Source organism: Gopherus evgoodei, chromosome 7, assembly GCF_007399415.2.
Source record: "Gopherus evgoodei ecotype Sinaloan lineage chromosome 7, rGopEvg1_v1.p, whole genome shotgun sequence".
Lineage (NCBI taxonomy): Eukaryota > Metazoa > Chordata > Testudines > Testudinidae > Gopherus > Gopherus evgoodei.
In genome coordinates this window covers 96,503,018-96,525,777 of record NC_044328.1, presented here as the reverse complement: position 1 = coordinate 96,525,777, position 22,760 = coordinate 96,503,018, and the positions used below count along the sequence as shown (strand labels likewise).

At 41.2% G+C, this 22,760-nt stretch overlaps 1 protein-coding gene across 1 annotated transcript in view; it reads left to right on the top strand.

The window, feature by feature from the left end:
* Positions 1-22,760, top strand: part of PHF2 (PHD finger protein 2) — a 143,582-nt gene that overhangs the window by 65,846 nt on the left and 54,976 nt on the right. The window contains 2 exon segments of the mRNA XM_030570475.1: positions 12,357-12,442; positions 17,156-17,270. Of these exon segments, the coding sequence (XP_030426335.1) occupies positions 12,357-12,442; positions 17,156-17,270 (201 nt within the window).

Genomic DNA, 22,760 nt, shown 5'->3' with positions numbered 1-22,760 from the left:
AATATCCTGTAATTAAGATTGGTAAATATAATCTGACTGGTGTTTTTTTTTGCTGGTTTTATGATTCAGATTTGACCAATATGGATATTGTTGACTACATAAAACATGAAATTCCATCAGTGAAATTCAAGGGCTTGTTGACGTCAGTGTTTTGATCCTGTATCCGCTATTATTTTAACTCTCCTCGTGGCTTGTATCAGTCCTGCTGAGAAACGCTTAACCCATGTTTTTCAAAATTATTATTGTGATTTTTTTGGTAGACACTATCTCTCATGGGTTATCATTTTTAGAAAACCAGGAAGAGCAGCTGGGTGTTGTTTCAAGCTGTTTGGCATTTCAGATCATTGGGTCTCAGGAGCTAAATATTTAGATCTTCCTAGAATGTCTTTACTCCAGATACATGGATAGATATAGAGTGTATTTTAGTGCCTGCATACTGTAGTTATGGGGTCTGTACCAATGCCAGAGATAGAACAGATTAGATAATGTGATTTGATAGATTTTTTTGCAATTTTAAAATAATTCTTTGAATAGCTTAACTTGTCTGTAACATTTGTTTTTCAGGAAGGTCCTGATTTCACCTAGTCTTACAAGTAGCTTTCTAGAGGTCAAGTGATTCATGCTGCCTCCCAAAGGGCTAATTCTCTGTTACCCGCCACAACTGCAAGCAAAGTTTTTTGGTTTTTTTTTTCTTAAAAAAGGTGGTGTAGTCATCCAAAGAATAAAGTGTATCTGAGATTGTACAACTTGTACAACTTGCTAAAAGGAATATGTCTTGGAAGAAGACACACAAGCAGCTCCTCACTGTCATTCACACCAGCTTCCATTTCTGTACAGAACTATGATATGTCTTTTATTAAGTTAGTTTTCTAAAATGAAAAGGGGAAGTTATCTTATACTTTAGGCATTCCTGATAGTCCGCTTAGAGTACAGCTGCGAACATAAAAGAAAGACGGCAGCAACCCTGCAATGCATAACAAAGTCCCCAGTGAATCACAGAGTGCAGATAAAACAAAAATGAATCAATATCCCTATTCCCTCACCTCTGTTAAACATCCCGCCGTGGACAGCATTTCCTTCACCAAAGGCTCCCTCCAAAATGAGTCTGACAGGGTGCTTGAAGAGTCAACAAAAGGGGGACCATATGCCAAAGGAAAAGTTCCCGCTGCCCAATCAGCTTCGGTTGTATGTCACAGGGAGAGAGGCAGTCTCTTATGAGAGTAAGTCCCAGACTGTTGAGGGCTTGGTAGGTCAACGCCAGCTCCTTAAATTCCACTTGGAAACCTACAAGCAGCCAGTGCAGCTTACAAAGCACCACTTGAATGTTCTCACGCTGTGGTGCTCCATTTACCAAGCAGGCTGCTGCATTCTGACTAGCTTTACTTTCTGAATATGTTTTGTAACACACACCTGTATTTACCGGGAGCAAACTGCAGTAGCAATAACATTGTGCCTCTTTACACAGACAATATCCGCTTACCTTTTAGGGCATGTGCTAGAGACAAGCAGTAGTTTTTAATGGTACACCTAGAATTCCCATTGACTTCAGTGACTGTAATGGTGCTCGGCACATCCCAGGATTTGAATCATGGCTGTTTAGCTCAAAAGCATATTCCTTGTGTAGAAAATATGCCATCAAGGTAGATGGAACATGTTTTTAATCACCATTTTGCTTAGACTTGCTTTCAGCAGGTTTAACTAAAATGGAGGTAAAAGCAGGTGTGACTGCCAGAGCCGTGTCTCCATTATGCTTCCTGCTTGTGCTAACACCGGCTCAGCTGGATCACTCTATACACAGGTGGGAATTTTTCTGGAAATGTCCACAGTGCAGACCAGGTCTGAGGTTGATATGACTTAGCTTAGACTCCCTTAGACACTGCATAGCAACAAATAATCCACATTAGTTATACGTTGTGCTTTTTTTTCCCTCCAGCCCCTTTACTATATTATAAATCCCTCAACTCAAAGGGGCATGGTCAAAGTTTTTAAAACAGAAAATGAACTGCCTGGAAGAACTTATAATCTGATTTGGGGGATATCCTCCGAGTTCCAAATACAGAGTATGTTTGTTTAAAGTTGCTATTATTGCTGAGACTACAGAAAATTAACAGCCATTAAAAAAGCCACGTTTGCTGCTCTCTGTGCTGGCTATACAGTAACATATACCTGGTTAACACAGAGTGACGCTGACATCATTTGATGGTTCCAATGAGCAATGAAAGAGGCTCTGTCCCTACATGAACCAAGGGCAAGATCATGCAGCTGCTGGAAATCTTTTGAAAATCTGAGGATTTGTGGAATGGAAAAGGACAAAATGTTTTATTTACAAACTCCTACAAAAGTATTCTAAACAATGGAGCCCACACGCTAAAGGAAAGCAATTAAAAGGGCACTATTCAGTTGCACCACTGAGCATTTATGTAGAGCTTCTCCTCAAAGCCCTACACAAATATTAATGAATTAATCTGCACAGCACCCTTTGAGGTAGGCAGGCAAGTACCATTATTTTGTTGATGGGGAAGCTGAGTCAAAGAGGTTAAGTAATTTGCTTGGGACCACACGGGGGAGTTGGTGTAAAACAGGGTAGAAACTCGTGGCTCCTAGTCCTGTGCTCAGTACTATGAAATAGTTTCTTTTTATCTCTGCATCTCCTGGTCCAGGTCCTCTGGGTTCCCTGATGTGCTGCCATGAGCCCGTTGATGTTCCATTGAAAGTAACAGGATATCAGGGTGACCCTGGATGCATTCTGTTCTCCCCTGGAATGTTTGCTAAACAGTCAAAGGACTGCTGCCCTGTCAGGTGCAAGGGACGGGGAGTGCATGGTCAGAGTTTAGCACTTGGTGCAAAAAGATGAAGCAGCAGATGGCAATTGCATTAGAATCTTGAAAACATCAGACTGTAGAGGGCACCTGGACATTGAACCTATTAAGCCGACTCTCTTGGAAATCCTCCTGTCAGTTTGTTTTTGATTAGCATGTAGAAGACTTGGATATTACAGATTTTATGTGCTTTACATGGTTTTGTTCTAGCAGGTCGCTGAAGCAGCTGTCTAGCACAAACATTGACAGGTGGATTCACGGGATAGAATTTGTTTTGAAATGAGGGAGTTGCTAAAATCTGTACCTTCAAATGTATTTTCTCCCTACACTGGCTCATCTGTAAGGTGTATACGCCTTCCAATTAAATGGAATATTGATTACTTGGCATATTCAGAGTTCTCTCTCATTTAGGCACCGATTCAGCAAAGCACTTAAGTCAGTGGGCTTGCTTATGCAATTAAAATTAACATATGCTTAAATACTCTGCTGAATTGGGTCATAGTTTGGATTTGCTATTCTCCCATCCTCATTCTTCTTTCCTTTCTATAACATCACTTGCCTCCGTTATGGTATTTGACATATGGTTAAAGCACTTGCAGATGTCATCATTTGGTCACATGAGAATCAGTGTGTCAACCTGTCTGGTAAACTGGATAAAAAAGCAAGCCCTTGCTGAAAAAGTTCTGCATCTGAGCAAGTTAGAGCTTTCTTTAGGCTGACTAGGCATTCAAGTAAATGCTTCAGTTCTGCTGAAATTGCATACAATGTCAGATCTGATCAAAAAGAGTAATAAATGTTTGATCAAGTAGATGTGGCAGTGCTGGATAACCAGAAAATATGGGAGGATAAATCATGATTCTTTCTACTTCTGAGAAGTCCTGATTTCTCTCCACTCTTATTATAGCTCAGGTGGAGGCTTCTGGAATTGGGATAGGTATGGTGTTCCAACAAAGCCCTGAGGGGCAAGAGGATCCTACCTTTCACATAAGCTACAAGCCAAAGGAAGAACACTGCTGCTCAGCGAATGATAAATGTCTTGCAGGGACGTTGTGCTTTTAGATCCTGTGTTTTTATTAGATGGGAGGGGAGTTCAGGTGAATTATGGATCACCACCTTTACTAGGAATAAAAATACCACACGTCTGTTTTGCTATCACTTCTCTAAACCATGTGGTTAGAAGCTGTGTCCTCAGCTCTCAGGCATGCATCACACAGGGCTCAGTCTCTGCTGCTCAGCATGGCCCCTGAGCTCTCCTGCTGCTAGGGAGCCAGCACCAGGCCCTGAGCAGCCTACCCATGTGTGCTGCTTTCACTACCACATAAACTGGCCAGGCCTGAGAGCTGTACCTCCTGCTGCAGCAGACAGGAAAATGGGTCTCAGTCTGTTGACTCTGGGCAAATACACCTCTAGGTGCCATCACTACCTTTCTCCCTCCCTACCCACCCCCCGAAGATAAGAGAAGGACTGGGTGGGTAGGTGACTGAGGGCAGAGAGAGGGAATGGGGCACTGAAAGACAAAGCGGAAGTGAATGGAGGATGAATGAAGAATGTTAAGGAGAAATCCAGAACGATGCTGGAGAGGGAGTCAGTGAATGGGAGAGGAAAGGTAGAATGGAGCTAAGGGGATGAGTCGGAGAGAAGATTAGAGGGTGGGCAGGGGGTGAGAGAGGCTGCATTCCGAGGTTTTAAACTTGACTCTGGCAGTCTTTTGTTCCACACAAAGTGTTAAAAATTAAGCTGGAACATTGTCTGACACCACAGCCTTTCCATCTCTGGGAATCAAGACTCCATGAGCACACGCTTGTGGCTTTGTCACTAACTTTTAGTAAAGTTAGTGGCAAAACACCCACTGACTTCAACAGGGGCAGAACTGGGGCCTTGCTTTGTACCGTTGCGTCTCTGTGTCTCAGTTTCGCCATCCTTAAGCTGAGAGTAATACATACCTCACCAGGATGGGCTGTGAGGATTGATTGATTGTTCATAGAGCAACTTTGAAATCTTGGATGAAAGCTGCTATTGAAGTGCAAAGTATTATTGTATTGCTCCCTACCAGTGTGGTTCGGGGTTATTCCCAAGGTCTGAGGCTGGATCACACTCAGGGTATGTGTACATCTAAAATTTTGCAGCGCTGGTTGTTACAGCTGTATTAGTACAGCTGTATAGGGCCAGCGCTGCAGAGTGGCCACACTTACAGCAACCAGCGCTGCAAGTGGTGTTAGATGTGGCCATACTGCAGCACTGTTGGGCGGCTTCAAGGGGGGTTCGGGGAACGCGAGAGCAAACCGGGGAAGGAGACCAGCTTCGCTGTGGTTTGCTCTCGCGTTCCCCGAACCCCCCTGCAAACCGCAGGGAAGGAGACCTGCTTGCACGGAGGTTCAGGGAACGCGAGAGCAAACCGGGGAAGGAGACCAGCTTCGCCGCGGTTTGCTCTCGCGTTCCCCGAACCACCCTGCAAACCGCAGGGAAGGAGACCTGCTTGCTCGGGGTTCGGGGAACGCAAGAGCAAACCGGGGAAGGAGACCAGCTTGATTACCAGAGGCTTCCTCAGGTATGCTGGGATACCTGCTTATTCCACGGAGGTCAAGAAAAGCGCTGGTAAGTGTCTACACTTGATTACCAGCGCTGGATCACCAGCGCTGGATCCTCTACACCCAAGACAAAACGGGAGTACGGCCAGCGCTGCAAACAGGGAGTTGCAGCGCTGGTGATGCCCTGCAGATGTGTACACCTCCTAAGTTGCAGCGCTGTAACCCCCTCACCAGCGCTGCAACTTTGTGATGTAGACAAGCCCTCAGTGTTACTACTTGGGGATGGGAGGATTCAGCGTGAGAACAAGACACACATCTTTCTGGAGTCCTGTGAAATTAAGAGTGAAGTGCCTGTTGTAGGACAGCATTCAAAGTCTGTAGGCCTTTCGCCCTATTTTGGTGAGGCAGAAAAGAGTTAAAAATAAGTTTTAATTAAATTAGCAGAATACAGACCCAGGAGGCTTGTATTGATTTATACATCTTATGCTAGTCAGATTAAAAAATCATGAACAATTTATTCAACAACTGATGCAGTGAATACTGCCTGATCTGCTTATAGAGCTAATTGAATAATATAAGTGACAACCCCCCCCCATTGTAAAATAGTTTATTTGACAAATATTAGGTGCCAGGGAATACTAGAGTGTAATACAATACGCACCAGAAGAGACTGATCACATCTGAAAGTGAACAGGTGAAAATGACACACGTAAGTGTGTTCTGAGGCAACTGTAATATAATTGGTTCAAAAGTGAGCCGTTAGCGTCCTAAGAAGTCACACTATTTCTTTACTATATTGCTTTATTAGAATGGGGGTGAGGTAATAAGACTACTTCAAAGGGCCCGCTTCTGTGCTAAGAGCTCTAAAATGTAATGTAGCTTTGCAGGTTTTGTTACCAAGAATTGTCCTCAGGGTGGATTCAAATATGAATTTGTTTAAAAAAATCAGTTTTTTTATTTAAATATTTTTTAAAATCAGACTTTTTATTTATGTTGCTAAAATTGCTAACATTTTTTTACTTGTGTTTGTTTCTGAATTGTTAGTAGAATACAAGATTTTACACAGTTTCTTTTATTAAGAAGTTTCACATTTAAAATGCTTCTGTGCTGAAAAAGACCTGTCCAGGGCTTGTGCAAACACTATAGACTCAAAAAATTGACAAGCAAATCCCTCATGCTATATTTGCAACCAGCGTCACCTTCCACTACATTGAGCTTCCTCGAGTCAGGAAAGCTGAAATGCTTTGGCTAGAATGGGGGTTGGCAACCTTTCAGAAATGGTGTGCTGAATCTTCATTTATTCACTCTTATTTAAGGTTTTGCGTGCCAGTAATACATTTTGATGTTTTCAGAAGGTCTCTTTCTATAAGTCTATAATATATAACTAAATTATTGTTGTATGTAAAGTAAATAAGGTTTTTAAAATGTTTAAGAAGCTTCATTTAAAATTAAATTAAAATGCAGAGCCCCCTGGACTGGTGGCCAGGACTCGGGCAGTATGAGTGCCACTGAAAATCAGCTTATGTGCCGCCTTCGGCACCCGTGTCATAGGTTGCCTTACCCTGGGCTAGAATATACTCTTCTGAGGGGGATGCAGTTTGAAGTCAATGAGATTTGGGCTTCTAAATCACTTAAGTGCTTTTGAAAATCCTATACATAGGTGCCTAAATATGGGTTTAGAAGCCTAACTTTAGGCTAATATTTTTGAAAAATTTGGGTCTGTATAAAAAAGGTCACAATAACTTTGTTAGTGCATCGAAAGTCTAAACAACTTTTTGTTGTTAACAGTGAAGCAATTTTGTTTTGAGATGACTAAGATTTTGTACCATTAAGAGAGAAATTTTTAATTAAAATACAATTTCAGCCCATTATCCTGCAAACATTTCTGCATCTGGTTAACTTTTAGCATGTTATGTACCTGCTTAAATGATAGCAGGATCAGGGCCTTAATTTTTTTTTCTATTTTATTTTTTACCTACAGCAGTTTTGTAAAATTCAAATAAGATACCCTGCCTATAACGGGATTTAAATTTTAATTGAAAGATGCAATAGCACAAATTTCAAACAGGTTTTACAAAGCCTCAATATCATTACAACTTTAAACATATGATTAAAATCTCCCCAGCCTGGTTGTCCTTCACACTAAAGGAAACTGATTTAACAAGAAAATGTTTTAGACACATAGATGGTTAATGTCCTTTTCTATCTTTGCCGGCTTTTCTACAGGTTGGGCAAGAAAATGGAATAGCATTTTTTTTAGCTGAATTTATAAGATTCTCTCTCTCTCTTTTCTTGGGAAGAACCCTGTTGTCTTGTTGCCTGACCAGCATGCCTTACATCAGCGTAACTTTCTGCACCAGATGTTTCCTTGGTCCCCAACTGACATGTTTACTGCTGTAGCATCTCACATGTTAATATCAATGTCACAATGAATGAGGTTCTTTTTCAGGACATCTCAGGAGCATTTCTTTCCCTCCTCTTGATCCTTCACCAATTAAAAGTTCACTGTCTCTGCATTTGCTTGGGGAACCTGGTGTCTTCCAAAAGGAGGACATGTCCAGTCCTGCAAATCTTCGTAATTGTCACCATGTCAAAAATGTAGCAAGGGACAGCTCATAAGCCAGAGAAATGGGGACTGCCTAGGGATCTACCAATACCTTATTAGGCCATGGAGTCATGGTGATTGTGTGCACAGTTGTAGTAGGTATCTAGTTGCACGCATAAGTGGGTCTGTGTGTGATAATTAGGTGGACCCTAGGTGTCCTTGCATTGCAAACAGTACCACACTTGAAAAGGTCTCTTTCAGAAGGGTAATCTGCATGGTACTCTGTGTGTGATTTGGGAGCTGAGAGAATCCTGCTGAGACGTGAACATATTGTTCCACAGTGTTTATAGGCTTTTTAAAACTGATTCTCAGACCAATGAGGCAAATAAATCTGCTGTTGCCCAGAGTGCTGCTTCCCAGCTCCACCTCCTGCTGCTGCACCCTCTGTTGCTTCTTGTTCCCTTAAAGAAGCAGCACCTCAGAGACTGCGCTGTCTCTTGCTTCCGTCCCCAGTCCTGGGAAACAGCAGGGCTCTGCTCCCTTACTCTCATCTATCTTCTTGTGAAGCCACTCTGCTGTCTGCTCCCTCTCTGAAAACCAGCTCCTGGACTTCAGCTGCAAGCATTCCAAGCAGTTAAAGGAGCAGTATGGCACAGAGTAAGAAGAAGCCAGCTTGTGGCCTCCTTGCAGTCATAGCCTCTGGAAGTGGGGAATAGACAGTGAGGAGGCTGGCAGCTGCTGTGGTCCCAGGATATTGGCCAGGATTCCAGTTCCCTGTGCTGTTTTCGGCTTTGGCTGCGCTTTTATAACTGTCGTTTCAGTGCCGGATTTGCAGTTGCTTTGCAGAACCTCTCATGTATGATCTGATTGCATCTCTTCATATGCATAATAGGTCAAGGCTGCCACTGTTCTTTGTGTTGGTGCTATCATGCCCAGGTTCCATAGCAATAGACTGATGTGGGAATCACTATAGCATGGCCTTTGGTTGCAGTCTGCTATCACACTTGTTACATCTGATCTCACTTTGTCTACCTTTGAACCCACTTGATCGCTATATGTGTGGAGGTCAAATGTCTGACCCAAGCACTGGGAATTGCGCTTCTCTCTTAAGAGAGATGGGGGGTGGGGAGAGAAGCAGCAGGGAGAAGCATGACAAACAGATACAAAGAGACTGTGCAAAAAGGCACAGAGAGGGGCAAGAAAAGATGCTCATGAAAAAATAAATACAGTGCACAGCAGGCACTCATGCCAGCCGCATTTTAGGAGGGCTCTTCTATAGAGCAGAGGATTTCCTTTAGCTAGAAAAACACGTTTTTAAAGAATGACGTCACTCTTGAGAAAAATAAGGTGTTAAAAGGGAAAGCAGTTAATGAACCCATATTAATTTTGCAGAAAGTTTTGAAATCTACATTGGTTCCCCATCCCTAAAGTCAAGTTCTTTAGCCAAAATGAGGTTACAGGGGGTAAGTTAGTGCAGCTGAATTGCTGGCAGCACTGGAGGAAACCGTTTTTAACTAGCCTTCTATAGTGTAGATGAGGTTTTAGGGCGTGGTGGTGTCTACATGTCATGAATGGAAGGCTTTATTCATATGGAATAGTACCTTCCCCCATGAATAATCCTGTTGACGTCAGTGGGATTATTTGTGGAGCAAGGCACTATTCAGTGAGAGGACGGGGCTCCTAGAGTAGCCCCGAGTTGGGATAAAGGTCTGAATTAATGCAGCAAGGCACTCTGGGACTTTAGGGCCAGATTTTGTCCCCTTACTCATTAGTGGAACTACTCTTGGAGTAAGGTACTGCTCCATGCAATGAATGTGGCAGAATCTGAGCCTTAGTAAATATAAATATGCAAACCCTTGTGCAGAGACCATACCCTAGGTAAGATGACCACATGTCCCAATATTCAGGCGTTATCATATATGGGTGTCTATTACCTCCGGTACCCTGTTTATCTAGGGTCAGTGTGAGGGTGAAGCCTGATCCTGTTTGCTATACATTATTCTTATTTTCCTGTTTGATTCTCCTTAAATAACTTTTCCTGCCCTAAGAGCAACAGGTCCCTCCATATACTCGAGTCTTAGCCCCATTATTAGTAGCTTTTCATACCTCTTCATAAAGCAAGGTAAGCCTGTTCTCGGCTGCTTAGTGTAGCTAAATATAAACTTTTCAAAGCACCACTTTAGAGCCTAATCCATACCTTTACTAACCTTGACAAGTTGAAAGCAGTAGCATAAGCAGCTAATGCAGCTTTTTGGAGATATGAATGCTACATTTCTGTTTTACTTGTGCTAATTTATGAGCTTTGTTTAAATTCTCTGATGGCTAATCTGGCATTTTACTGCCTGTAAAATCCTTGACCCTAATGATCTGGATTACTGTGATAATTTTCCTGTCCTTAATTTTTTTCTGTACGTACAAGTTAAAGAGATCAATTTCTTTTGTATTTGTTGAAGTATTAGAGCAATGCCAACAGATACAGCCATATCTATATTTTTACAGAGGAGTCAAAAAATTTTATTGCCATACCAACCAGATGATGCTAGCAATACAACTCAGGGGCTGGACCTTCAAACATATTGGCCAATGTGGTAGAACTTGTTTTGCACTGATCCACTTCTCCTCTCCCTTGCACTATTATAACTTTTTTAGCATTCACATTATTTAGGGTTCTTTCAGTGGAAAAGCATGTTTTGTATTATTTTGGTTGCAGAGACTAGATGAACATATACAATTCAGCTCTGAATGAGCCTGGGATGCTGTCCACATAGCGAGTCACATTTTGTTAGTGCAACTGTTGAAAAACAGTCAAGAAGATTTCTAGCAGAAACTGGACAACATTTTTTGAGATGCTAGTCAATAACCATGCTAAAGGAAGCCATGCTATAGACCACCTCCTAGTGCAGATGTTTTTAATGTGGTAGTCACAGGGTTTGTCATCATGTTAGATATGGATGTGAGTTGTGTTAAACTGGGTTTCAGAAATGGTTTCAGGCACATTTTTGCAAACACTAGTGCAGTTAGGGCTTTAGTGCATTTCAGGAGTCAAATATTTCTCCATCTAGGTTTTAGTAAGACTCTCCTCCTTCCCCAGATATTACAAGGAGATGGCCCATGCTGGTACCGATGTAGTTGAGTGACTTGGGAGAACATCATTTTATTGGCACTGTGACAAACCCCTATTGCCTATCTCTGTGAAAGGGAAGTTCACTCATTTTTATAGTGGCAGAATGCACTCAGCTTTACCAATAGTCAGTTAACGATTGTGGATCAGATTCTGACCCACAGTATGTCCCCTTTGTACCACCGGAGCTCTACAGCTGAAGAGATTCCTGGATCTAGCCCATCCGCCTTCCTCTGGCATAGGGGGCGTAGTGTATGTTAGAGGAATCCTGAGACTAATTTAGGTTGGGGACTGAACTAGTCCCTTGCAGCCCAGGGGATCAAGGCAAAGATGGTATAGATCTACCTTTGTCTCTCCCCTTGCCTGGGTCCTGTGCTGAGCACAATTTCTGTGGAAGAAGGAATGGGGGGCTTTAGCTTTAGGATCCCTGCCTGATTCATGGAGGACTGAAGTTCTCTTTTCTGTGCTTCAAATTTGCCTTACATAGTCTGGGCTGTTTTAGGCAGAATAAGCATGAAAAAAATCCTGTTTGCCTTTGCTCCGTGTGGAGTTCGATTATTTGGCTGGCTGCTCCCTACTTTGACTGTACAACAACTTCTTATCTTGGGTACTTCGTTCCTTTGTAATTTAGTTTTGTTTTCCACCTAGCGCTCTGGTCTGCCATTGGATTGCATTCACACAGCTTGCCCGCAGGCTGCACTGTATTGTTACATATGTTGTGACATCCAAAATAATCTCAGTGGGTGTTCCGAGCAGCTGCCACAGTACAACCTATTTTGGCAGCCAAAAGTGCAGTGAGCTTTGTGTGTCACCCTTTCCTTCTCTCCTTCATAACACTGTAACAGAGATAGAATCTACTTATGTTGTGCGTGTTGTATATTATTGTGTCTCTACCACTTGCCAACATTGCCCTCGTGTCTAACAACTGTCCATAGGTATTTTGTAAAAGGGTTTGTGTTTTGTTTATTGTCTTTGGGATGGATTGAATTTCCAGAACTGTGTGTAGATGGGAATGTTATTTTGTCCCAGCCAGCTAAAGTGGTCTTTGTGAATGGAGCAAAGAAATTTTAGTCAGAGTCTCTACCACTCTGTAAGGGAGGCCCCTATTGAACTGGCAAACAAGTGTCTGGGAGACAACTCTTTCAGCACTAGACCAGCAGTGTAGGCTGCAGTGACATTTGACCTGACCTTATGCACACAGAGGTTTGTCACATTTTGCCTTGATATAGTCTTAGTGATTAACAAGCCTGCATATTAATTGTAAAGTTAAAATTTTGATCACCTTGTGTATTTGCACTTTTAGAGCCAGACTGAGGTTGCTCTATTTTTTTTTTATATTCCAGTTGTGTTGGCGTGGAAGAAGAGGAGGCGCCAGATATTGACATCTATCATTGTCCGAATTGTGAGAAAACCCATGGAAAGTCTACTTGTAAGTATATCTGCTTGATTCCTGCGCCATCTCAAGTAGATTCTCTATGTTTAAGCAATGGCTAGTTTCTCAATGTTTGGTTATAAAAATATATATTTTAATTTAAGTGTGTTTCTTATGTTATATATGGCAATCCTGCTACAATGGGATTCAAAACACAGTAAGAGTAACAAAGATGGGGCGCTTGGACTGGGACTAGGGACATGTAAATTCATTTCCCTGCTTAGCCTAGCCCAGGCATCCTATGTAACCTAGGGCAAATCATTTCATCTACCCCATGCTCAGTCCCTCATCTGTAAAAATGGAGATAACACTTTCCTACCTCACCAAGGTCTTGAGGATAATAAAATCCATTAATAAGGCACTTAGGTACAGGCTGTAATAGTTCCTGGTTAGGTAGCTAGATCTGATACAGTCACTTATCATAATTACACTATGGCTTTTGTCTTCTGATAACAAGAATAAGAAACACTGTATTATGTCTGGCATGCACATATGGTTAAATGGCAATTTTGGTGGCCATTAAAATTTGAGGGTTCATTGTGGGAGCTAGTTCTTTCCCAGGCAAAACTCCCACCTGTATGAAAAGATTGCTGATGTGAGTGGGGATTTTATCTGATAAAGAACTGCAGGATGTTTTTGCTTTGGCCAAATGAATAAAGAATTCTGTTTACTATACTAGAATATCCTTCCCCCAATCATTGTGAAAAATTAAATGCTTAATTTAAAAGCATTTTATTATAAATATGCTACCAATTGGCAGAGATTGTTGCTGTTATGCAACAAACTACAATTAAGAACACGTAGAGGAAAAATATTACCCTCATTTTCCTCTCGGTGGGTTTGAAAGCCTCACCCTGCCTATTTCTCAAATTTGTAGTGACATACATACATCAGGAGTAGGTCAAATAAATAACTACAAGTCGTCTTTAAAGTGAATCATTTAGCAATAGAATGGCTTGTCTTGAAGAGGTGTGGTATGACTGAAGATATGCAGGGTCCGTCATTGTCTTATTGTGGGAGATAAAGCATGATTTTTCTAGACTGAGTGAAATTCTTGTGTTACGTTAAAATGTATTTGATGCTTTTCTTCCTTCCACTTGGCTGTAAATTATGAATGATGGAAGACATCTAGTCTTCAATGTGGAAAAAAAAACAGACAGAAGAAGCGTAAGTCTGTAATCAGGAATTAAATATAAATTACATAAGAAAATATGGGGGCGTAATCTTAGAATTCAACCACTGGCTGCTTCAATAAGAAGTTTACAAGAGTAATATACTAATTATGACAAGTGGAGTTGAAATAACAGCTAACTTTTAATTCTTTAAGCAGGTTCTTGGCTTTCCATTCCTTAACAAAATCTGCCTTTGGCAATATGTCTCTCACAGTCAGTATTGCACAGTATGGTAGATATAAAGGTGCTGTATCAAAAACATTGCGACTGCAACAGTCTTGTAAACATATGTGGTTACAGCTGTGGCAGAAGTAGAGTGTCATACTACAACAACAATGCTATGGGTTTTTTTTTCACTGTTGTATCTAAGATACAGCGTATCATGACATCACAAAATCAGTCTTTAGAGTGCAATAGTGTAAAGATGTGCAACGTTAGTGCTGAAATCTTAGTTTATTGCTGGAATATCACAAACTGAATTTTCTTGATCTGTATGTTTATAGTTTCTCAAAATGAACAGCAATTTTCAAGAACATTAAAAAAAACCAAAAAAACAATTATGTAGGTTCTTATAGCCATAAAATAAAAGGAGTATAAGTCACATTGCAAAAATGAAATGTCAGGGTGTGATCCTTCCACCCTTTCAGATGGTGTGTGTGTAACTGCAACAGACTGGAAAAATTAGGGGCCAGTCTTGATGTGAAAGCAGGAACAGGTCCTCTGTTAAATTATTCTGTCAAACAGTTGTGTGCAGCGTGTTCCCGGACTTGTATGAGATTATGAATTTCATTTGTTGTTAACTGTTGCAATATATGTGTAAACTAGCTGAGTTATCTTGCAGTATCAATTTTGTATTAAATGAGTAGGTGTTGTTCCAGATACGATAATTCACGGCCAAGATTTAATTATTGCAAGGCTAGTAAAGAGAAGCGCACATTCACTGATTGTCTCTGTTGTGTAACTTGCATGGATTTTAAATATATTTATATTTCTGGTGAACACGTTCCATGATGTATGGTCTTCAGATGTCAAATTTAAAAATCATGTTCCTTTTCTTACACTCTCCACCTTACCAAGGTCACTTGGTGACTACTATTTCAGAAAATTGCTTGTGACATTTGAAGTCATTTTGATTTAATGAAATTTGGAGATACTTCTGTTTGGGGGAAAAATATACATGTTCACAAATACATTTCTGATGTTGTTATTTAAATTTAAGTGCTCTATTTAGACAAGCTTGGTTCATTTTCATAATGCAGGAGAAAACATTTGGCCTGATTTCCTTCTCACCAGTGAAAATCAGGAGAAATTCCACTGAAATCAATGAAGTTACAGTGATATAAATAAAAGGGAAATCAGGATCAAATGTTTGAAATAGTGTCAGTCAAAAGATAACAAAATGAGCTTATAGATGTCCTTTGGTTCTAAATATATTTATGTACGTTTAAGTATACATCTGAATTCATGCAGTGTATTCAGCTTGAGACAGAAGTGAGAGAATATAGCTGTTAGAGCTGGTTGAAAAATGTGGTATCTCAATGACAATTTTTTGTAAATTCAAAATTTTGATGGACAAGTCTTGCAAAAATATTTCTGCATTCTTTGCCAATCCCCCACACAACCCTGCATTTTTTTTTGGCCAGCTCTGGTAGTTTATAATTTTAAATTATATATTACATTTCTGCTGCAGTTGTTCCCAGAAGCCCAAATCAAATATTCCTCACTGTGGTACACATTTTACAAACATGTAGTAAAGAAACTGGCTGGTACTGATGGAATGCTGCACTACATGATGCAGCATCTATGAAGGAGATTTCAAATGGGAATTAAGGATCTATAGATTTTTCAGTAGGAGTTACCTGCCCTTTGTGAAAATATTGCCCTAAGTTACAATGTTATTTCAGAGTGTACTGATTGAAAAGAGTTGCAATGAGTATTTATTATAATCTATAGCTTCATGACTTTGTCTAGAAATTTAGGCAATTTTGAGGAAAAATAAAAGGGGTATGATAGAATTCTCTTCTTGACACACTTGTTTAGCTGGGCCAGTTGATACGGAACAGAACCAGAATGTAGGGAGATGGGTAGAGGTCATGGGAAGGGAAAGTGGGAGGGAGTGGTGTACATGTTGGGGTTGATTCCTATGTTACTGGGAGTATTGAACTAATCCACTAAGCCTGATGGGCATTAAGATAAAGAACTAGCAGCTTTAATGACTATATCCAGCTAGGCTGGAGAGGAGCATGGAACTAATAAAACTAGTATGTGTTGTACAAAACCTGGGAAGGATTCTTCGGTAGATGTCTCTACTTCCAAAGTCCTGGCCAGCATACAGAGGTGGCTTTTCAAGGTCTCAGGATGTTATAGTTTGGGCCTCCCATCTCCCCAGCCTCTTTGGTAGTCAAAAAGTGAGTGTAGGGGGAGAGGGAGGGGAAAGGGAGGGCTGTGGAAGGGCACATGTCCAGTCATGGTGATAGAGGCAGGTGGCTTTCTTCCAGAAAACTGGTTTGAACATAAGAATAGCTTGGGTTTGCTTTGAGGTTTCGTGGAGTCTCAGGTTTCATATTTTATCCTAACCAGCTTGCCCACCTTTAGATACAATATGAACCCAGGATACAAAACATTCTGAGGGCAGAAAGCTTAAAATTAGGGGAGACTGCATTTCTGATGTCAGTAATTTCCTACCGCATGTGAGTCTAAAAGCAGGAGCAGCTGAGAGGTTTAATGCTGATTATTGGTAAAAACTGGAATGGTTCTTCTTGGCCAGTGTTAAGTGACTGTTGAAAAGAAAAGTCAGAAGCAAGTTGACATGTGACTTGATTTGACTGGCATATTTCAGCTGATCCCATTTCCCTGATCAGCTTTCCTAAATTTCTGTCATCCACTGAGAGCATGAGCCAGGGGCATTCTGCTCTGCCCCACCAACGTAGGTTGTATTTAGAAGCATGGTAATGAAAGGCACTCCAAAAACTGGATTGGATGTGAACTTGCGTCTTTTTACACTGAACATGGATACTAGATTTTCTTGCCAGAATGAGGCATTTTGTATTTAGGGCCTGATCCAAAGCCACTTGAATTCAATGAAAAGACTTCCATTGACTTTAGCTCAGGCCCTTGGAGATGTGTGGCAAAGAAAGAGCATGTTCATAATGATCTATGCTTACAAATTGAGAGAGCAGAAGAGATGATTTTTTGGGAAGTTTACAATAAAGATTAAGTGTGTAGTCTGGCAAGTACAAAATGTTATCCAGAGCCTGCATTTGCTTAATGCTTGTGATAGCCGTAGAGCTCAGTAATTATCCGTCTGGTTTCCCTGATGTTACAAACGAACACGGTTCAGTATGTAATAGATCTTCAGGCTACAGTGTAATTGTCTAATGGTGAATCAGAACACAATGTTAAAATTAACAGTGCTGCATAGTGGGCTTCTCTTTTCTTGGCTTGCATAGAAAGTACTACTAAGAACTTTCTCTCACAGAATGTTTTAATAAAGATCCCCTACTTAGCATATGGTGCTGTCCAATTCACTCTCTTTCAGTGAAAAAGAAAAGAAATTGGCATAAACACGATACTGGGCAGTCAACAGAGGTCAAACCTGTACAGAATGGGAGTCAAGTCTTTATAAAGGAACTTCGCAGTCGAACTTTTCCAAGGTAGGTTATTCAGCTATGTAAGTAAAAGTGCGATTACTGTGAAGCACATGGTCAATTATAATTTGTGCTCAAGTGGAGGAGGAACTGTGGTGACTGTTGTTTGTTTAGTTTATATACAGCACAGGGAGAGGAGTGAATGAAAGAGAATTCCCCATGTGAACGTTTGCCATATAAAGACCTAGTTTTAAGCTAATTTCACAGACTTTACGTCTTTTAGTGATTGTCATTACGTGTAATGGCCCGAATTCTCCTCTGTTACATTGGTACAGCACTGTTAAAACAGGTGCTTTCTCCAGTTAGCTGAGTCCTGTTCCTTACTAACATCTGTAAAACTGGCACTGACTGGGTCCTGGGAAGAAGTAGCATTTAGAAGGAATCCTGTTACTTTGTCTTTAAGGACCTGGAGCCTTGCAGAGAGGGCGTGGGGGCTCCACTCTCACCCAGCCAATAAAGAATGAGGTGGGAGAAGGGGCCAGCATAAAATGCTGCCTCCTTCATAGCAGGGCAGATGCCTGTGAACACAGCAGGTAATAAGAAGGCTCCTCCAGGGTCCTGAGTTATCAGGGAGAAAACAGCAGTGGAGCAAGTTCTGCCTGCTTGAACTCTCCTTGCCTGAGAGTGGAAGGGCTGACTGGGAAAAGGGCCATGTGGAGGAGTAGCTGCCTGAGGCTCTACAGCTGCCTAAAGTACAACTCCAGCTCCAAGGAGGAATTTCTAGGAGGCTCCTGTCCTAAGGAGAGGGACACAGGGATAGTCTGAAGTACAGCCCAGCTCTGATAGAAGGGCTGGTACCTCCTGTACAGGGTAGGAAGTTGACCGAGACTCTTGCATGGACCCAGAGAGGGCATGGACTTGAGCAGCTAAATAAGTGAGTTGCTCTCTGCAGAAGGAATGAATAAATCAGACCCCACAAAGAGTGGTTGAACTAATCTGGTGTGAAAAGATCCAAGGGTTGCTGAGTGCAGTGAGCCTTCGGGGCCATGACGGGCCGCAAGCGTGCATGCTAGAGTGGCACGCCCTACAACATTGCCACACAGTAATACTTAGGTGAGAAACCTGATGAATTATGTTCAGTGCTCAAGAATAGTGCAGACTTTTCTGAAGTCCATCTCAGCTTGAACAAAAAGGTAGCCACATCCTTAGTTGCTACAGTAACAAAAACTTGTTTGGGCTATTGATAGTGGGTGTCTTACACATTTATTTTGTAACTCTGTACCTCTATTAATCAGAATGATTATTTTTTCTGGTTCTTTATAAGTGGATCTAAGTAGTGATTGAGACTATTTCACAATCATGTTTGGAGGCAGGTAGAGTGTACTCAGTAAATACAAAAGTTCTATAATTTATGGAGAAGATTGCCTTAATTTAAAATGTCTTCCTCCAAATCATTACTCTATGGGGAATCAGCTGCAAATTTATTTGCCAAAGCTTCTTTTTGTAAACATTGTGTATAGGTGTATTTTTCACTTAACTCAATGCTTAGCAATTTTACTTGTATGATTTTAGACCTTTGAACTCTTTGGTTTTCAGCTTAGCTGTTTTTGGACTGGCCACTTAAAAACTGTGTTTACCAAATTGTGCAGCTATATTAATAGATTTTAAGGCCAGAAACAACCATTATGATAATCTTGTCTGACCTCCTACTTAACACAGGCCACAGAATTTCACCAAAGTGGTTCTTGAAATTACTAGGTGAAACAGAATAGAATATTCAACAGATTTAAAATATCAAGTGGTCACATTTAAACTGCTTAGCTGGAGCAGATTGACAAATTCCTTCTCAAACTTTTTTTTGGGGGGGTCTTTGAGGGATCTCTTCAACTGCCAGTCACTCCAGTGGTAGGTGAAGGCATTTGGCACCTTAAAAGGGAGTAATCAACAGCTTGAGGGATCTGGCACTGATTTATTCAAATCAGGAGTCTGACTTTCACCTGGTCCATGTTCATGGACATCCACACGTGTGCTCCCAAATCAGGGAGGTCTGCATGCAGTTGTAGGTCTTGCATTTGCACCTTTCTTGGCTTTGAGTCATTTTGCAGCTTCTGTAAATTTGGCCCTCAGTTTGTTTTCACCATTTTCCGCTCAAGAGGGATGTGCACAAAAGAGAATCCCTACTGCTGAAGCAGAGGTTCCAAGGAGGAGTTGCAAACAGTTCATCACAGGATTTATCCCTCGGCCGTTTACAGTTGTGTTAGTAAAACAAAAAACGTTGGGGCCTTCACTATTATAAGATTGACTTAATAATGAAAATAATTGATGCAACTGAAACCTGCAAACGTTCACAGACCAAAACGCACAGTAACTGTCCAGATCTGACAAACCCACAAAGGGGCTTTTTTCTATTTTTAAGCTGAAACCTCTTGCCTGTGTCATAGCATAAAGCTGAGGTGAAATTGTGTTAACTGAAACCCACCTAAAGCCATAAACCTTGTGGTCAAGGAATCCAAGGTCCGACTGAGATCAGCAGAAATAAGGAGGGGAGAGCCAATAAAGAAAATGGGACAGAAATGGAGCTCTGCCTTGTGACAATATGCTCATTTCATTTCCTGTGTTCTGGGCCTAAAGAGAGTTAACTTTGTCAACCAAGGGCCTTAAATTTAACACATTAACCAAAACCACTGAAACACGTTTTAAAAAATTACATTTAAAATCAGCTCGTTGGTCCCAAAGTACACATCAAAATATCACCTCAGACAATGAGACTGGATATCTGGGTGGAGCCACTCTAGAATTTGACAGTGGAGATCAGTTTGGAGGCAGGGGTAGTGACAGGGAGAGGTAAATGATGAGTTTGAGATGCTTGGACCCATATTTTGCACTCAGTGGGGTATTTAGGGGAAAGGGGGGTAAGAGATTATTCCACCAGGGCTCAGTAATACATATTGTGACTGGCTTATCATGGCTGACTTGGATTCAGCTCTGCAGTATTAATCATAGAATATCAAGGTTGGAAGGGACCTCAGGAGGTCATCTAGTCCAACCTCCTGCTTAAAGCAGGACCAATCCCCAGACAGATTTTTACCCCAGTTCCCTAAATGGCCCTCTCAAGGATTGAACTCACAACCCTGGGTTTAGCAGGCCAATGCTCAAACCACTGAGCTATCCCTCCCTCCATTAATACTAAAGTACCATTAAAATGAAAAAATTTAAATCCCGCAATTTTCAAGTGCCTGAAAATGTCAAGGTCTCTGTTTCTGAATAACAACTGCCAACTGCTCTGGTGGATACGGAGCTCCTTTCATGGAGCTCCTTCCTAGCTGTGAGCTTCTGTGGGCTCTTACAGAACCAAATTCCTTGGTGACTTAAACAGACATGTGAGTTCCATATGGGGTGTCCCTGGGCTATGATGCAAGCGTAAGGGTTTAAGTGATAAACCAACAGAATGTGAACCAATTGGGCATTCTCTGGATGAATAAACTGAATGTAATTTCTATGCTGAGTGGCAGAGCATGTATAGCAGAAAAGTGACAGGAGGATTTAAAAGAAGAATATAAAGCATCCAACCCATACTTTATTTGGCAGTTTCCTGTTAGTTCCTGTTTCTGCTGCATCTCTCCCATTTGCACCTCCTTAACATGTGTAGATTACCCTAATTCTGCATTCCCAAATTGGTGCAAGTTGCACAATTTATCTCTCTTACACTTCTTTTATGTCCCATTTACACTTATGGTGTAACTTGCATCACCAATGAACTTGTCCTCGGACCTTTTATGTGACCTGCACCTGTTTACACCAGTGACAGGTGAATTTGGCTCATTCCATTTAACACTCTCCTGTAATTTAATGGCTCCACCCTTTGCTTCTTGTTCCTAGTTAAACAGCTCCTCTTCAAGTTCACAAGTTGCATAGAGTTTAGGTGGAGCTCATCTTTAGCTAAGTATCTTTTACCCCAAGAGGTATCTTTGTTCCTTAAAGCATAAAACCCTCCGTGAGCTAATATCACCTCATCTGCACCTTGAGGCACCAGATATCCATCTAGGACTAATAGCACTTAATTTCTCAGAAGGCCATCTCTGAGGATCTGCTTCTTGACTTACTACTTTGATCCTTAGATCAGAATATCAAGACTCACTCTTTGCACCTTAACGACACCTAGGTGCATGAAAAGCACTGTCCTTACTAGCCTTGGCTTAAACTGTATCTACCAAGGAAGTAATATCTGCTACATGAACACATGCCTGGCAACATACCATGTGGATCTGTTATCATAACACAGGCTTTTATATAGGTGCTTTTGAAAAATTCCTCTTCCAGTGCCCTTACCTGTCTGTTCACTGAGTATCTCAGAAGTTCCCAATAGGAATTATTCAGTTTACCTCTTGATCACCTTCCATTAATTTACCCAGTACTTGGAACTTGTTAGAAGGCTCCAGAAACAGCCTGGTTCCTTAGAATGGTTACCACTTCTTCACCTTTTTCCGATTTTTATCTAGTCCTCTTGTCCTCCAAGCATCCCCTCCTCTGGAGAGCTGGCATGGCTGTTTGGCTAAAGAATGTATCAATAAACTTCTCATTTTCTCCAGTATGAGGCTTTCGATTGGTTTCATGAATCCTGGGGAAAGTTAAGAATTCCAGAACCTCATTCAGAAATTCACCCATCTGACACTGAGTGCACTTTCTCCTGCTTCCAACCAGCACTAAGCCATCCTCAATGGAGCTTGATCTCAAAATCTACTCACACACAAAAAGCCCCCAGATCCTGGTACTCAGACAGCTGTGTCATTTGAACTTCAGAATCCCATTATGAGTATCCTGATTAGAGCACAAAGAAGGGCGCTTTCCTAACTGCTTGCCTGTATTCAAAACAAACCCGCCTTTCAGCAAAGAACTCCAGTCAGGACTATGCCATAGTTGTATCTTATGCACTGACACACTGAGAAGCTACAGTAAATTGAGTAAGTTGTTCTGGACTCCACCATGGCAGTATTAGTGTTTGTATACCTGCTTCAGCTGCTGCCAACACAGTCAACTGCAGTTCAGAACTAACACAGAAGAGGGCAGTCAAGCATTAGTCTCAAGTATTTCTGGAGTTGTATTGCAGGGTCTATTATCTCCTCCTTGGTGGAAGCATGAATCTCCCATTTGTGTTCTGCCTGTTGGTGTCTGTGTGTCCACTGTGTTTGGGAGAACAGATCTCTCAGTATACACAGTAGTGCATTATTAAAAATATCTTCACCAGCTTAAAGGATCTTCATACTTGTCCAAGTAACTAATTTCCCCATTTGCCTAGGTAGACTCAGAGGAGAAAATAGCATTTGTTAGATGCTTTTGCTAGAGGACTTTTACTATTTGGGGACTTGTAGTTATAGAATCATTAATCATTTTCACAGCGATCATGCCTTTGAAAATGTTTGTTAAAATATTTTAGTAGTGAGAAGCTCCAGAGGTTGGATTTCTGAGGTTAGTTATCTAAATTTGGTAAAACTGCTGCATTGTATCAGTTTTTGTTAATTACTGTAAGACCACTATTAGTGTTTGACTGTGAGTTTT